General features: G+C 39.4%; 2 protein-coding genes across 4 annotated transcripts in view; one reads left to right on the forward strand and one right to left on the reverse strand.

The window, feature by feature from the left end:
- COL4A5 (collagen, type IV, alpha 5) overlaps positions 1-13,359 on the forward strand; it is a 50,503-nt gene extending 37,144 nt beyond the window's left edge. Inside the window, exons 41-50 of the mRNA XM_010569147.1 lie at positions 5,957-6,090; positions 6,494-6,566; positions 6,715-6,786; positions 7,165-7,293; positions 7,568-7,666; positions 8,984-9,196; positions 9,543-9,720; positions 10,306-10,420; positions 10,744-10,916; positions 12,427-13,359. Of these exons, the coding sequence (XP_010567449.1) occupies positions 5,957-6,090; positions 6,494-6,566; positions 6,715-6,786; positions 7,165-7,293; positions 7,568-7,666; positions 8,984-9,196; positions 9,543-9,720; positions 10,306-10,420; positions 10,744-10,916; positions 12,427-12,508 (1,268 nt within the window). The 3' untranslated portion in view covers positions 12,509-13,359. The remainder of the gene's footprint in view (positions 1-5,956; positions 6,091-6,493; positions 6,567-6,714; positions 6,787-7,164; positions 7,294-7,567; positions 7,667-8,983; positions 9,197-9,542; positions 9,721-10,305; positions 10,421-10,743; positions 10,917-12,426) is intronic.
- IRS4 (insulin receptor substrate 4) overlaps positions 1-17,414 on the reverse strand; it is a 41,713-nt gene that overhangs the window by 187 nt on the left and 24,112 nt on the right. Inside the window, exons 3-7 of one of the 3 annotated variants that reach the window (XR_774451.1) lie at positions 17,140-17,376; positions 16,965-17,028; positions 12,408-12,580; positions 12,220-12,262; positions 4,153-4,259 (exon numbers count right to left, since the gene is read on the reverse strand). The gene's annotated coding sequence lies outside the window, so the exon portion shown is untranslated. Of the gene's footprint in view, positions 1-4,152; positions 4,260-12,219; positions 12,263-12,407; positions 12,584-14,002; positions 14,096-16,964; positions 17,029-17,139; positions 17,377-17,414 lie in introns of those variants that run through there. The other 2 variants (XR_774452.1, XM_010569017.1) reach the window with 2 other exon arrangements.

Here is a 17,414-nt window from a genome sequence, read left to right on the forward strand (position 1 = left end):
GTTAGAATTTGATTTATATTTTGTGTCATAGAATGTTTATTTGCGGTTAGATACTGCTCTTGAAAAATCTAACTTTAATGAACCTGTCACAGCTCTGGGTCAAGCTTATTGCTGTACCTTGAGTCTAGAAGTACTTTGGCACCAGCAAGACTCATCTCACTTAACATGCTTGATATTCTCCTTAAAGGAGACTACTTTCAAACCAAGCCATTGGCTGATTACAGGTTTTTTTCTTTGCATATTCATGGCGAAGTAATATTTTCATTTATTGCCCTCAAACTGTGAGCTCAGATTTTTCTGTTATTCAAAGATTTGTTTGGGAAAAGTTAGTTTTGAGTTAGTACATTTGTAAAATCGTTGCTACACATATATTGTTCATTTTTGGGTATCAAGGAAGAGTTCAGTTTTGCAGTACACACTTGGAAAGATTTTAAGATTTGCTTTTTTCCTCATGCTTGCTTCTGATACAGGAGAAGGCAATCCCACTGAAAAACATTTTTAGCTGGAATTCCATCAAAATATTTTCACCAGAACTGGAATCGAGTAATAGTTGATTATTCTCAACAGCAGCATGAGCTTTTCTCTTGTGCAGAGTAGGCTATGAACTCATCTATCCTAACTGTGCATTTAAAAAATGAGTCATTACAAACATTTGGTTTTAATTTGTAACACCTTTAAAACTGGGGTGCTGTTTGCTGGTATAATGAGGTTTTCTTTTAGTCCTAGTAAAAATATTGAATTGTGTTGTATCCTAAACCTGCTTTTTATGTGACTGGTGTGGAACAACCCAGTGGGTTAATAATTCACAGCCAGTCACAATTTCTTCCCAGTTTCCTATTCGGTTAGTGGAAGGAGAAGTGCGTGCCTTCCCCCTTTCTCCTGGAGGAACTTACTCCCTGCTGTGCCCTAGGGGCTCTAACCAGTCAGTGGAGCATCCCTGCAGCAAGTTGGTAGTTCTAATTTGCTTTCCACTTTCTGTGTGGCCTTGTCCTCTTCTGCCTAGTTGCTCACTGGCAGGTTAGGAGTATGGGACAAGTAATCCCAGCTCTGCTCACTGTGGTGAGAGTTGCAGCTGGGGCAAGTGGGAAAAGGAGCGAAGGGATAAGAGATGGTGGGATGCTGGACTTGGGCTTTGTAATTTAAGTGTGCCCTAATAAAGGCCTAAGACATTCTAGATGTCGAGATCTTCCAAAGATAATTTTTCTGTATGTAGAGTGGTACAGCAATTAAAATTTTGGCACAGGAAGCTGATTGGTCCATAAGAGTATGGCTGATTTGTCCATAAGAGTATAGGCTTTAATTTTTAAAAGATTCTTATACAGAGGATATCTCCAAAATCAAAAAAAAAAAAAAAAAAGAAAACCAGCTAAGCAGCTCCTGGTATATAAGGAAACTACCAACTGAGATTCTATGCTTTGCTGTAGCATTGGTGTTTTTATGAAGCTTCTCATCCTGTTCACACTTCTCTGTATAAATCGGGTGCTTACTGACTCTAATCAGCTGGGGAGGTAGACGAGTGGTAGGACTCATTTTCTTTGCAGTTTTATGAGCATTGGCGGGGGAAACAACCAGTGAGGTTTTGCTCAGCCATGTTCTCTCTCTCTCTTTCTCTCTTTCTCTTTCTCTCTTTCTCTTATTTCCATTTTTGTTGCATGCAATGTATAAAGTGAAGCATTTGTTTTGCTCAGTTACGCGTGAACTAATGTGGATAAACCAAACTATTATTGCAGTTCTGGTACAATCAGCACTCCAGCCTTTTGTTTCAAATGATAACACAGCCTATTGTTGGAATGCTGATTTTGTAACATTTCAACATAAGGCAGTTAGTCATAAAAGCAGCTGTGTGGCTGCCAAATTATCCCCCTTCTAGGGACATAAATAAAACCAGAAGCTGTATGCATATACTGTTTGTTGTTGGCTTCTGGGTATATTCTAAGACTAGTAAAAGTGATGAAGTCAAGCATGATGTAGCTCTCTGACTTCAGTTGAGTTGCCCCTCAAACAAACATTGATAGATGGTGTTGGAACGCTTTTATTAATTGATTATAAAATTAAGCCAATTTCCAGGGCAACACAACATTGCTATTACTCCACATGTCTGTTTTCATTGCTATGAGTAATAATAGTTTGGTGTTTTGCATACTGTATGTAAAGGAATATTGAGCTAAATCTAAAAAGAAAGGTTTAGTTGAATATGTTAGCTTGTTGATATTTCTAACAATTTTGATGTTTTTCCCCTTATTCTAATGATGACCTTGGTGAACTCTGACCCCCTACTCCCAGGTCCCTCAGGTTAGCCCCTTAACTCCAAAATAATAACTTTGCATGAAAATGAATGTATATACTTCTGTAGCATCTAAATGTAGATATGCTGAGTCATTTTTCAGACATACTTTTTAATCTGTGGTAGAAAAGAAAAGCTCAGAGTTGGCTTTCAGACTCTTCCTCCATGATGTAGGAGTGACAATGGAAGGACAGTGTTGCTGTCCTCATGGTGGAAGATCATGTGGGTCCAGATGTGCAAGGCTTTTATAAAGTGTCCCCAACTATGAAACTTGTTTTAGCATATTTATTCTCAGTGCAGTTGAAAACAATATATACTGGTTTTCATAATTTTTAAAAAAGCATCTTGTGCTATCCTCCCATGTCTTTGCTGTATAATTGTGTTTTGCAGCTTGGGCAAGTGACAGTATTCATTTTTGTAACACCTGCTACTGTTGATTTTGGATACTCTCAAATGGCTTAAATAAATTAGATGCTTCTTTTGTACCAACAGTGTCTGTAGGAAAATTTATACAGAGTAACAATGATGCTTTACATTCCCAACTTAGAGCATTGTAACTTTCCCATGCAGAGAAATCCTTATTTCCATTGTTTTGCTTCACCAGCACATTTAGAGGAAATGAGGAAAGCTCTTCCTTTAACATGTATTTAATGAAAATGAAGCATACAGCCCTCCCCTCCCTAACGCTAGGGCAGTGGAACAGGACTGGTAAGAACATGGCCATTTTCACAAGCTTATCGTAATTTTAGCATATCAGCATGTAACACAAGCCAGCTCTTGGGACGATTTTTAACATCTGTGTCTAGATTGAAAATGACTTGGTATATCTATTTAATAATAATGATGTCTTTAGGTTTTGCTATGATGACTTTGAGGAAGCAAAGAACTGTCATGAAAATTCAATAAAGGAATACATTTTAGCTTTTAGTCTGCCGTTCTAAGCATTGTGAGGTAGCAAATGTGGTAGCCCCTGATGTTTGAATCCTAGCTTCATGCAATCATGTAAAAAAATGAATGTGGCTTTACCTTTTAATTAAACTGTGGTCACACAAGCAGTAACCACACTTTCAGAGAGGGCTACCATCATGGGTGTGCTGAGAGGAACTTATCAATTCCTTCATGTTTTGTTCCACCCTGTGACTGTGCTCAGCCAGAATTCAATAATCAGTAAGTATAGGACAGATTTATATATCATAGCAAAACTTATCTAACAGTGAAATATAGTTTATAAGTACTTAACAGTTAAATGTCCATGTCATTATTTTTAACAACTGTATTACAGTTAGTATTTAAAATAATTTATCAAATATGTAAGAAATAGTGCATTGACATAAACCTGACGTGTATTTATTGTAGTTTTTAGGTGCAAATTGCATGGTGATACGTTGTTATATTTAAATCATTTCACTGACATGAAAGATAGATACAAGTGGCACAGGAGCTAAAATGTATTAATTGAGGAGCATGGTAAGGACAACCAGCTTACATTTTGAAAGAGGACATTTAAATGATTTTTCTAAGGATGTTACCACATGCCATTCTCCATAATAAACTTAAACAGGTAAATCTTAGTGTATTTTTATCAAGAACAGGTACATCCTGGGGTTTTTTTATCAAGAAAAAATAATGCTAACAGTAAAGACAACAAATTCTAAATTTGTAAGTTCTGTTGTATTTTTGCTTATAGCATTTGCAGCCCTTTTGACCCATGCTAATCCTGCTTACCGTTTTGAAGAGGGTATAAGCCTACTTTTCAGTCCTAGAACTGTATTCACAGATAGTTGAGGCTCATACCTTCTGTTAATCACACTTCCTCCCCGGCCCAAAGCAGAATTTTGCTCAAGAGTGAGTTGTCATTCACAATTTACCTGCATATTTGCCAAGCTCCAGGCCCTGTGATGTCAAATATTGTCAGTGAAATGGTTACGTAGTCCAAACCCCATTGTGAGTAGGACTAACCGGTCACAGGCCTCAGCTGTAATGTTAAAGCAATAACACATTCTTTAGTAAAGCTTTAAGTTTGCTGTTAAATGAAGTGTCAAATTAGTCTTAGTAGAGCCTAGTCACCAGAATAACTTGTATCTGAAAATACATATCGTTGTGTATTCATGTATGGTTTTATGCATGCATGTGGATTATACTGTAAATACAAAATATGCTGGTGAAATGGGTTGTTGTGTAGTGTATATGCTGTCATCTGTACTATTTCTAACTAGTAATCTTGTTTTGTACTGTGTGATGTCTGACCCTTCTAACATCGATCATTGGGCTTTGGTGAACTCTGATCCTTCCAGGTCCTCCAGGTTAGACTCTTAACTCGGTCAATTTATTTCATTGCGTTGCACTTGATGTAAGAGAAACAGATGTTTTCCCGTAATTCTATGATTATCTTTTTAAGGACTATGGTTACCCTGCAGATCGTATGTGTTTGATTAGCATGCCTCAAATGGTAACCTGTTATTATTTTGCACGTGTACAGTACTAGACCAGTATAAAAGAGCAAAATGAACACAAAAAATCCTTGCATGATGTTTTCTGTAGCTGAAACTGCTACAGGATATGTGTGAAATCTGGTACAAAATTGCTGTTGATTTAAAAAGAAAAATTTTGGAAGGAATTCTATACTGAGGTTTGCTTGCAGAAATACAGCTCATCAAATTTATCCACTGAATATAGGCTATGAGGATGTCAAAAGAGATGTTAAATTATTCGAGATTGCAGAAGAATTGAAAATCCAGCACACTGATAAATGTTATCAGATTTGTTGTACTTCAGGGGAGAATGTCATAGCACTGTTCTGCAAAGAGATCCTTTTGTTAATCCAGTTATGAGATCTAACTTGTAAAATGTTATTAGCTGTTGCTGCACTTGCTTACAGTTTGTTTTCCCACAAATTAATATCGGTTACCTTCTATTTAGATGGTGGCATAAAGGAGGGGGTCTCATCTTTCCATTCTCCAAATATCCAATTTTCTTTTAAATCCACTACTTTGCTTTGGATTAATGTGGCTGTAGCAAATATCTATAACCAGCCCAGTTCCTCTATTGGATTTACACAGCGTAATTCTACTAAAGATAGCCAAATCAGTTGGAGGGAGTGTCATTCAACATAAGGAAGTTTCTGCAACTTGGATTATTATTTAGGCAAGACAGAATGATGGGCTTCCTGCTGCCTAGCAGTCAGCAGACAGTATATACTGGGCTCCTCAATAGGTATGTCAAATTCTAACAGCAAAAAAGCAGCAATATTTTACATTGTTGAGACTGGCTTTCAAAAGGAGTTCAGTCTGTTAAGATTGCACATAAGAGATGATGAATGTAACGCAGGTCAGCAGAGGGGATATTTGTACCATCTAATTTTGGGTTTCTTGGCTCCTACTAAAGGCACCGGTCTGGTCACTGGTAAGCTTCTAATGCAGGTGAGTTGCACCGCCTTTTGGAAAGACCTGCTTCTCTTCATCAGCTAGATAAGGAGCCTTGGTTCCTGATTTGGGTAGTACAAGTAATCCCTCTATTTGTTTTCCCTTTAGTTTATCCTGAATTCAGCATTGAAATAGAGCTGGGAAGTCAAGCCAAAAAAAATTTTTTTTTTTTTTTTCACGCTGAAGGCACAAACTTGGGGAGAATGGTTGATATATACTGATAGATGCATATTTGTTCTGCAACGTTAAGGTCCACCAGGCCCAGAAGGTCCGCGAGGGCCACCAGGCAGTGGAGGACTTAAAGGGGAAAAAGGGAACCCTGGTCAACCTGGCCCACCTGGCCTGACTGGTCAAAAGGGAGATCAAGGACCACCTGGACGCCAGGTAGGACAAGAAATGGAGTTTCCCCCCTAGTTTATTTTTAAATGCAATAAAATTGAATATATTTGGATGGAATATGCAGTTTATCATAGTAAAATAAAAGCCAAAACGCGGTAGCTAACACCTTGTCTTGTAGCGAATAAGACGGTCTTTTCCTTAATTATCCCCCAGTATCTGGGCAGGAGGTCCCCACTATATTCCCATGGGAGTTGGAGCTTTCAATGCACACTTGTTACGGTGTTCTCTGACAGCACCCAGTGCAGTGAGCAAAATGCATGGCCTCAGCCCTTCAAAGTGCAAGTTCACAGACCCAAAGTGTGCTTATTTGTCCCCCAGCCACCTCTTCTATCTTTTTTTCTGAAACTGCTGAGGAGATGAGTGAATAACGTGAAGCTGTTCTGTTCAGGGGGAACCTGGTCGTCCAGGTCTGAATGGAATGAAGGGCGACCCGGGGCTTCCAGGCGTTCCAGGATTCCCAGGTATTTAACTAGCATTTCAAGTGAAAACCTCCAGACAAAGTAACAGCCCCTCAGGGAGAAAAGAAGCCTGATTTTGGCCATTCCTGCAGCAGATTTTGTAAGACAGCATGTTCTTTCACTGTGTAACTGTGTGAATTTGATGTTTCAGGTATGAAGGGTCCCACTGGACCTCCAGGACCCGCTGGCCTCACAGGCAGTCAAGGACTGCCAGGCCCACCAGGTAGGAGTCCTGAGTAGCATTATTGTCACTTTTGCTCCCTGACAGTAGAATTTGTTACACAGATGTAGGACTCAGTTGGTCTCAGCCAGCAAGGAAAGTAGTTAAGTGAGCAACAGCTTAAACACAATTCCAGGCTATACTTTTTAGGTGGACAAGTCATCCTACCGTATTTTATACTCTGTATCCAGTCTACGTGCATTAACCCCTGCAGAGCTGTCCTTTGCAGGGGGTCACTGAGAGCACTTTTTTGCCTAATATATACACTTCCTCTTTACATTGATAGAGCTCTTGGCTTCTGATTTTGTAGTAAATAACAGAAACTGTTCCTAATGCTCTTTTCCACCTTGGTTTATCTAATACTAAACTGCTTTCTCTCAGGTCCACCAGGTTTACCAGGGACCATTGGACGAAGCATTGTTGTCAAAGGTGACCCTGGTCCCCCCGGTCCTCCAGGACAGCCTGGGTCGAAAGGGCCACCTGGATTGCCAGGGCCACAGGGATTGCCAGGTATGATCCTAGGTGGCTGCAGAGAAAATTACTAAGAAGTATAGCTGACTGCTGGTTGCAATGCGAGTCACTTGGCATGGGCTGCAGAGACAAGTTACTGAATTCAGCGAGAGGTAATAGATAAATGTAGGGTTCTACCATACACATTTGGTTTAATGGTCTGTTCTTGTCTGATGTATCATGAAGGAACAACGGATGAGTCCCAGACAATTTAAAGATTTTTGTAGTGAGATTTCAAGAGCTTTTATTTCAGTTACGCATTTGTCTATTCTAGGTCCAATTGGTCTTCCTGGTGACCCAGGGCGAGATGGACTACCTGGTTTTGATGGTCCAGCAGGACGTAAAGGGGAGAGAGGTCTTCCAGGCCAACCAGGTATGGTGTTTATCCTATGTGGACCCAGTGGAAAAAGAGATGTTCCCTTTTGTAAGTGCAGCCTAATACTGGGAAGTGAGATCTTTGCCTCGCAGGAGTAATAATAAAATAATAATTTTAGGATTTTCTTAATGCAAAAATATTACAAGCAGCTGAACATACTTTGGTTTGGAATATTCTTGGAACCAACACTTTGCTGCTCATTGCCGAGTAATATTGTAGAGTGCTTTATCTCAAGCTTAATGGCACCCCCTTTGCAGCACAGATGATGTACAGGAGATAATGAAGATAGTAAGAAACAGAAAGAGAGATTAGTAAAATAATTTTAATTTTGCATGGAAATCATGAATGGGGAAAAACAGACTTCATAAAGGAAAGAATTTCACCAAAGGCTACCATGTAGCTATTGCTTAGAATTACTGAATTATGATTTGAGAAAAGAAATCAGACTAGGCAATGGGACAATTTTCTAAAGATGATGATACATATTAAGTAGCTATATATTGCAACTTGTAAGAAAAAGCATTAGAATTTAAACAGGTAAAACCGTACAAAAATCCATAGTGACTTTTTTCCTTTTTGTCTGAGTAGCTCTATGAAATCTGTTAGCATTATTTTAGTGAAAAAAATGTACATAATAACGACTGTAGAATAACATAGTCTAAATATTTCTGGTTGTATTTCCTGATATTTTTGCTGTTCAAGAACAAATGCTTTTTCTGATACCTTTCTCAGTCATATGACTCATTCTTGCTCTCATTCAAGGTTGTTCTACCCTACTTCCACTCTTTGTAACCTACTCCAAAACTGACTGCAGCTTTTCTATTCATTTTGGTGGGCTTTGGCTCAGGTGTTATCATAGGATGCCCTAGAGTGAGACTGGCTTCTGTTTCTGGCTCTGCCATTTATTTTGTGATCTTGAGCAAGGTGTTTCAACATTATCTGATTAAGCTACATACACAGATTAATATGTTTTGGAATTGGGAAGCTGATTTGGACTCATTCCAGTGGCTGTCATGTCCACTGCAGTTGTTATCTTAGTGCCTCACAGCTCTGAATGTATTTAACTTCACAATACCCCTACAACAGAGGGACGCTGCACTGTTACTTTATAACTAGCTATGACAGCCTCAGTGATTTAACCAAGCTTACGTGAAAAAATAATTTGAGGAAGATAGTGTTAGCAGATACTGGGTCCCCCAACTCACAAGCACCTTAATCACAAGACGATGGTACATTTCAGAGCTACGTTAGTCCTAAAAGAGCAAGAAATGGTGTTAATAAATACTGTGTGTTCTGATCCTCTCATGTGAACAGGTTCACGAGGAATACAGGGACCTCCTGGTCCTGATGGCTTACAAGGCCCACCTGGTCCTCCTGGAACAGCTTCTGTTGCTCACGGATTCCTTATAACTCGGCATAGCCAAACCAGGGATACACCACTATGTCCACAAGGAACATCAAGAATATATGATGGATTCTCTCTTCTATATGTGCAAGGAAATGAGAGAGCACATGGCCAGGATTTGGGTGAGATATTCTGTATGCTCTGTCTTTAAGGGGAAAGAAGCTGTAGCTGCCTCTTCAGATGCTCTGGTTCTCTGAAGATATGATGGTCTTAGAGATTTCTTAGATGAGGATGGGGATTGCATACTAAGATCTACTATCTCCAGAGGTTGCACATTATAATTCAGGATGAAAGAATGTAAACCAAAACTGAGAAGTTAAGTTTCTCCCACATGTGACAATTTGATAGCACATGCTGTGCACTCACAAGCGGAGAGGAAGAATACACAATTACTCTTCTCAAAGAATTGCTACAGAAAGCAATGAAGTGAAAACTTTGCTGTCACATTTTACATATCTTACTCTGTAGGTACTGCTGGGAGCTGTCTTAGACGTTTCAGCACCATGCCCTTCATGTTCTGCAACATCAACAACGTTTGTAATTTTGCATCAAGGAATGACTATTCCTACTGGCTATCGACTCCAGAGCCAATGCCAATGAGCATGGAGCCACTGACTGGGCAAAGCATCCAGCCATTCATTAGCCGGTGAGACAAAGCAGGCTATCAGGTCTCTATTTTAATACCTGGATAAATTGCACATCTTATTTGTGTATTTCCAGTGAGCAGGTTGGATATAAGGAGATGAATCTGTCATGTTTTCTCTGGGAAATACTAGAAAAGTAGCCTGGTTGAAAGTATTCATTGTCTTAAAAGGTCTGTCTACGTGCAGCAGTGATAATTCGAGGCTGAAAGGCTGTAAGAGCTCTCCTCAACTGAGGAAGCTTATATAGTCAAGCAGTGCAAGATTGCCATGGACAGGAAGGAGAGCATGACAGCCATTAGCTCTAGGATTAAGGTACCCACTTGGGGACTTTGAGCTCCCAGGTTTTGTTTCAGGAACTGCTTCAGTATTTTACCCAGTGGTTGTTAGTAGAAACACAGGTAGATTTTGCACTCCAAAATACTGTCTTATTGCAGTTACAAAATACGTGAGAAGTAGAGGTCTAGATTAATAGGATAGCCTCTCACAGGCCAGTTTTCCTCCCGTTCTCTGGGTAAGAATTCTTAATAAAACGTACTCCTATTATATTTTAATATCGCATGTTTCTCTGATACTTCCCCTGTGTCCAGATGTGTTGTGTGTGAAGCTCCTGCTATGGTGATAGCTGTCCACAGTCAGACCATTCAGATTCCTTCGTGTCCTCCAGGCTGGGACTCCCTTTGGATCGGTTACTCTTTCATGATGGTAAGAACTGCCTCCTACTCCAGAAGTGGCTAGTACCCACTTGTGTCCTCAACTAACTGCTTTAGGACTTTGTTAAAAACTACACTGGCTGTCATTCGAAAGCCTTTACCTTCAATTACTAACCATGGTAGCCAAGATTAACAGTGATTTCCCAGTACTCAGAGCCCAGTGTGACTGATATTTATGGAGGTGTCTGACCACTGCATTATCTCAACCAAGAAAGGACAGAGGCTCTTTTAGTAGTTGAATGCTGTGCTATTTAATTTTTAGCACCTACGGTAACATCCTTCTTTGTGTGTTTCTTTCCTCCACCCCTACACCAGCACACTAGTGCTGGAGCAGAGGGCTCTGGACAGGCCTTGGCATCACCGGGATCCTGTTTAGAAGAATTCCGCTCAGCTCCGTTTATTGAATGCCATGGTCGTGGCACTTGTAATTACTATGCCAATTCATATAGTTTCTGGCTGGCAACTGTAGAGGTGTCAGAAATGTTCAGGTAAGAAAGCCTGTTTCTTGTATATTGCTTTATTCCGGAATGAAAGCTTTGGAAACTGAATTTATTCTGAAGATCAAAAGAGATTTGTTTACAGGGGTATAGGGAAATAATTTAGCTTGTTTTCCCCATCACAACCAGTTTTTCAAGTGTTTCCTTGGTAAGCCTTTAATATTATGTAAAAACTTGCTAGGGCACATTCTGTTTTGCAAGGAGTCAGATTCTTTTTATGTCAATTCTTATTCACATTTAGTAGTACCTTCTCTGAAAGTAGTCCTACTGTAGTTACCGTATTTGGAGCCTAGAAGATCAATTTTTTTGTTTTGTTTTCTTGCCAGGCCTTTCAGTAGCCTCAAATGTTTGAAAAGCTAGTTCACAGACGTACAAGGGACATGTACGAAGGGCAAGATTGACTCTACTTAAACCTTTTAAGGCAGATGTTCATATAACCTGTTTTTAAAACCCTTGTATGAAGGAAGTTTCATACCCTCCATGGCAAGCATTTTTTCCAGTACTTTGCAGAAGAATTAGGATGACATTTTGGCTGCAAGAAAGCCAGTGGACATTCTGTCCTCAGTTTCTCTGCAGTCAGCACTTCGGCTGGAGTCTCTCAGCTCCTCAACCTTTTTCCTTTTCAACTTGAGTAGCAAAATCATTTTTTCTTTGAAAAATCATCTCCTTTCATAGAATAAATTGCTACTGCCCTGTTTGTGTACTGATAAAAACCTCATAAATATTCCCACTGCCACCTAATTGAAAAATGTAGCTTTGTGGTACACAGCTGGCAATGTGCACTGTGTTATATAGCAGTAGTGGCCCCTAAGTTGGTTTTTTGTAATACCTACAACCATAATATTTAATGTGCATTAAATAGTCATCACTAAGTTTTCAGGGTAGTTGATCAGTGGTAATTCACTAGCGAAAACTGCCTACTAATTAACTACCATGCACCTTTGAGTTTTCTGTCTCTACTATTTTCTGTCTCCCACAAACACAACTTCCTTTTTTATTTTTTTTTAAAGAAACCTTTAAGAATTGCACTTACTCTGTGTACATGCACATTACACAAAATTGTTATATTAATCCCCCACCTCCCTACCCTTTCAGAATATAAATAATTTGGTAAAGCCATCACTGAAATACAACTCTCACTGTAGCAGTATTTTTTATGCATTGTTAAAGTACCCTTCAACTGAGAAACCCAAAGACACCAGAAATACTGTCTCAAATGTACAAAATTCACCTTCCACTCGGCTTGGTATTTGTGCGACATCATATGCTAGAATGAAGTAGTTGATTAGCATACCTTGTGTATACTGAGACACTGGACAAGGCTGAGCATCTGTCACCTGGTGTTGAGGACGTACAGAAAGGTCGCTCCTAAGGAAAACTCTCAAATGCACTTACGTACTTAAGTGTTATCTTAAACTGTGAATTAAGTAGAAGTGTAAAGGAACAGTTCTGCAAACAAAGAAAAAGCTAACCTAACCTTACCTTTGTGTCTGTCAACCAGTAAACCTCAGTCAGAGACACTGAAAGCTGGAGACTTGAGGACGCGTATTAGTCGTTGTCAAGTTTGCATGAAGAAGACGTAACATCTTGGAGAACGTTTTATAAAACAGTTGAAAATTCCTAAGATGCACTGTCTTCCAGCTGCAACAATGGTGCTACTGTGCAGAAAGAAAAGAAAAAACAAATCCAAACTGTTTTAACCATACAAATTCAAGTGTACCTCACTCATGTGCCAAACTAAGGGTTGTTCGGTACATATTTGACAACAAGACTAAGATGAAAGAATTGACCTCTTGGAAACAGAAAAGAACACTTGAGGTTCACAAAGGATCAGAAGATGAAATTTTTCATTTCTCTCCCCGTACCAAAATGGCACCTTTTTGATCAACCAAGAGAATAAAGAAAAACACGACGCACTGAGTATGTTTAAAATAACAAGACTGCAGTTTTGAAAAACATTTTTCATGGTGCTACTAACCCTACTGTATCCCAGGTTTTTAATATGAAATTTTAAGCTTATTTCTCTTTGTAAGTAATGAAATGTGTATATTGTGTAAACACCTTTTTAGTTGAAACTTTCAGTCATTTAGAAACAGACTCTGATATAAAAATGCTTATGTCTAAAAAATTAAAACATACAGCAGTATTTTATTATGAAACTTGTGGTACAGAGAGCATTTACCGCTCTTACACCAACTTATTCATTTAATATTTCATTTCCTCCCTCAGTTGCCAACCTGATATATTTGGGGAATGCATAATTATTCTGAAGTCATTTCGATCAGGGTTTTAAATGTTGTACACCATGCTATTGGTGGTATTATTTGTGCGTAGAAATCCCAACCCACTTGAAAAGGTTTTTTTTGTATCTTGTGAAAATATGTGAAATTATTAGCCATATTCTATATCCTTCTTTTCAGAATAAAAGTCACATTTACATTTTAGTAATCAGTTTGGCTTGACAAAACCTTGTTCCTTGGGGAATATCCAGTTACCAAAGCATTTAAGGTGATGCTTACATGAAACCTCTACTCTGAAGTGGTATCATGCATTTTATCCAAAAGAGTGTACATGCTAAGAAACCTTCTGAATAAAATAAAGCATAACCTGGTGGAAACTTTCCTATTTACAAATTAATCTTTTAATCTTATGTGAATTTCTACACATCCACAATGTATTTACAGTATACAGCAGCTCTTGTGTATGTATAGTTCACATAAGGCCTTGAAAGATGGTGCATGCAGTCTTTCTGATGTCATTTCGTAAGAATCCTACTGTGTATGTCTTAGAGTGTCACTACTTGTGCAATAGCTGAAAAGTGATCACTTTTTGTATGCATGACTGTTCAGCTTCTATGGTCAGTGCTGTTTCATTTACCCTTATGTATAAACAGAGCTCCCTGACAAAGCAAGACTATTTTTCAAGCGATGATACTTTAATATTTTCATTGTATATTGCCACCTCAACTATCAATACAACTTAACTTGTGAATTAACATACTGCTTTATACAGGTGAAGTGTATTTGTTTATTGACTACTGTTAAGTAATTTATCTGCTAATGGCTATTCATTCTTACCTTTCAGTTATCATTGTAAACACGGAGCATCAGAAACCTCCTTGGTTTATGCACATTTGACAAAAGACTGGTGAATGACCAGGTGGCAGTGATCTATACAATGAGATTGGTGCTGATTTCAAAAGCTTTCAACTAAATATGAAACTGAAGTTCTTTAGTTTAAAGCGCAAAAGTATTAATAGCTTTGTCTTTTTTTCAATTAGCTGCAGTTACATATGTTGGTAGAGAGTGGGCAATTCAGCAATGTGCATCCTTCAACTCCTTTTATTTTGGTTTGCTGATGCATATAGAAATAAACTGAACCTGCTGCTACCTCCAAGTCAAGAACTTGTTACCAAAGCTGAAATAAAATAGTAAGTCTCTTCTTGTCAACACAAGCCCTTATCTTACTGCTGGCTCCTCAGAAGCCTGAAATGAACATAGCAGCCTAGCCCCAGAAAAGCAGAAGCATGGATGCTAAGGTCAAGGAGCTCCCAAAAGAAAGAGCTCTCCCAGCCTTGCCTACCACCAACCTGTCTTGCGCTCACCAACAAGAAGCGTTCGTATACAGGGACCTGGGAAAGGGCAGAACGCGGTTGTTCTAGCAGTGCATAACCAGTGATTCTAAGATTTGGGCTTCTCTCACAGCACGTAAAACAAAGCCTGCTGGATTGAAAAGACAGGAGATGCCGTTCCAATCTAAGGTAGATAGCACCCAGAACAGCTAGTCTTGTGGCAGGTTTAGGTCCCAGACCTGTGAGATGACCACAGAAAATGCAAATATGTAAAGTACCTACACTTCTGACAGATACAGTCTCTGTTCTGTTCCTGCAGCTCTCACCCTGACCTGGAGAACAGTCCTGAACCTTAATCAGCTTCAGGCTGAGATTTCCAAATGGGCTAATTTTTATTAAGAGAAAAGTAGTCTAGAGAGGAAGGAGCATCTTTTAACTAAGACCTGCAGCAGAGATTCAAGAGAGGTTGGTTTAATTCCCACCACACATTCTGTGCCTCAGAGCAGGTAAATCACTTGACCTGTGTTGGATTGGAGTTACTGATCTATAAAAGGAAGCATGGTTATTATTTTTTCCTCCTTCTTGACTGCTTAGACTGTAAGCTCTTTGGGGCAGAGATATTAAGGGGGCTCAAATGTTGGCTGGGGCCTCTAGGTGCTATCCATCAGTATATAAATATTAAACTACAGGTAAAAACTTGTGTTTGCAGATTTATTATTTAAAAAAAATAAACTGGTTTGAACATCAGAGCCTTCAAATAGAATTCAACAAAGCCTAACCATGATCCAGCTTGGAACACCACTTCTTCATCTACAGTTAAAGCTCTTTTTCCTCAAGTCTGATTTGTTTTTAACTAAAGCTTTTATTCTCTTAGCTGATCATGTCAAGTAGTCTATTTTAGTTAATCTTGAGCAGGAACCTGGAAGATAACTCAACTGTATTTTAAGTTGTACGGGGACAAGTTGCACACTTTAGCCACTCGAGGGCCCCATACAGCTTTGAAAGAAAGAACAGCAACACGACCGAGTTCCTGGAAGTGCCTGCACGCAGCAATGACTTTTTAAAAAGCTTACTAGAAGGGGGAGTGCGTGACCTTTCTTTGCTCACTACCCAGTTCTTGTTCTTGAAAGCTTGCTGCAGATGGTGTGCTGTCAATTGCAACTGGGCTGATGAGTGAAAAAACGCAACTTTCTAAAGGAATAATAGTTTGCAAATCCTAAAAACAGCAACCTTATGCACAACTTGGATTTACACTGTTCTAGTATTAAAGGACAAAGTTCTGCTTAAGACAGGCTTTTCGGTACCTTCCTTCACTCTAGTAAGTCCTGTTATAATCCTTGACTAAAAGGGAAATGCCTCCCTCAACCTCAAATTCATTTATAAGGTGGGATTTAAACTTCTGCAACAATTCTGCAGTCAAAGTACACCCTATAAACCAAAGTGGGCACACAGTGCAGTGCAGCAACATGTCTACACGAGGAACTAGGCTACTCTGTGCAAACTTTGTGCTTTAGAAGCTCGTAAGCATGCAGTATTTTGTCCTCTACTGTAAAGGTCAGTCCCCTCTATAGTGAGGATTTCTCACATCAAAGGCTGGAGGAAGTACTATTTTAAAAAGTACTTTTAGAATTTGAAAAAGTGATATATGGCTTTTGCAAGCAACAAATGCTCAAGTTCTAAAATTTTGGTCTTCTGCACTTATTTTCTATACACTTTGATATCTAGCTTAAGTATTTTCTAGTCAGCATGCTGCCTGAACTGTACAGAAGTGCTGTGCGAGGGACACCGCAGAGGGAAGGTCCTTTTGCCAGATACAGGACTATACTGCTGTGAGCAGCACTGCATGTTTTTAACAGGTCCTTCCCAGAAAAAGTTATGTTTTAGACAATCCAGCACTGTCGCTGGACGCGTAACACTTCTGTGCTGCTATGGCTACTTCCGCTAGAAGCACAAGCTGAAAATTGCGCAAGAGGCTGGAATAATTTAGTCTTTCCAGGGTATTTTATTGACAAAAAGCAGGACACTATTGCTAATGGAAGGCAGGAGCAGTGATTAGCTCAGGGGAGTAGTAACAGTGTTCTACATTTAAAACATAGGGTATGTATCCAGAACTACTAGCTTTTGAAAGATTATTAACTCAACCCACTTGTAGCAGACAGGTGAGCACTGCCTAAGAACAGCCTCAGCTGGCAGCAAGGTGAGGAGTAACTGGTTAGTAAGGCAGACACACTGCTGTCCTTAGTAAAGGTACTCACTAGAGCCCCTGGGCAGAGCAGAGAATGGTGGCCCAGGCTACTGTGCCAACAAGCAGCTCCAGTGCCCACTGAGCTAGATGTCCTGACAGTCTCCTGTAACCATAATGCTGTTTTAATTAGCTTTAAATTAACTAACTCAGAAGAAAAACAAAAAAAACTGAGCTTGGTGTGTTTCTTTAAAAAAAAGGGGGATCAGGGGGAAGCAGCTTTTACCTCCCAGATCTATACAGCAAGCTCAGTGCTCATGCTCTCCCCCGAGACGTGTTGCTTCACAACCCTTTGAGGAAAAATGAGGGGAGAAACTTCTTTATATGTGAGGGAACGCTATTGCTAAAGCCAAAAGAGGACACAGGGATGAAAAAAAATACAATACAAATTGTATTGTTACCTGGTAACTCTGAACAGGTCCTTCTTCCCTGCTACGAACCCCTCGTTCCCAGTTACTTGATTATTTCCAGTACCACAGCGCTCGGTGAGATGCAAGGTCCATTAGAATTGGTCAATGCATTTCAAAACAAAGTCTTTTAATATGTGTTCTGGTGACGGTCTTCAAATTCAGATAGGGTCTAACTTGCCTTCTGGTTTTAATAGAGGGCTTTCACCACGCTTCAGAAGCGAGAGAGTTCTGTCAATGATTCACCCAAAGGGGGTTGAAAAATTAGT

Source organism: Haliaeetus leucocephalus, unplaced genomic scaffold (genome assembly GCF_000737465.1).
Source record: "Haliaeetus leucocephalus isolate CR32 unplaced genomic scaffold, Haliaeetus_leucocephalus-4.0 Scaffold262, whole genome shotgun sequence".
Taxonomy (NCBI): Eukaryota; Metazoa; Chordata; class Aves; order Accipitriformes; family Accipitridae; genus Haliaeetus; species Haliaeetus leucocephalus.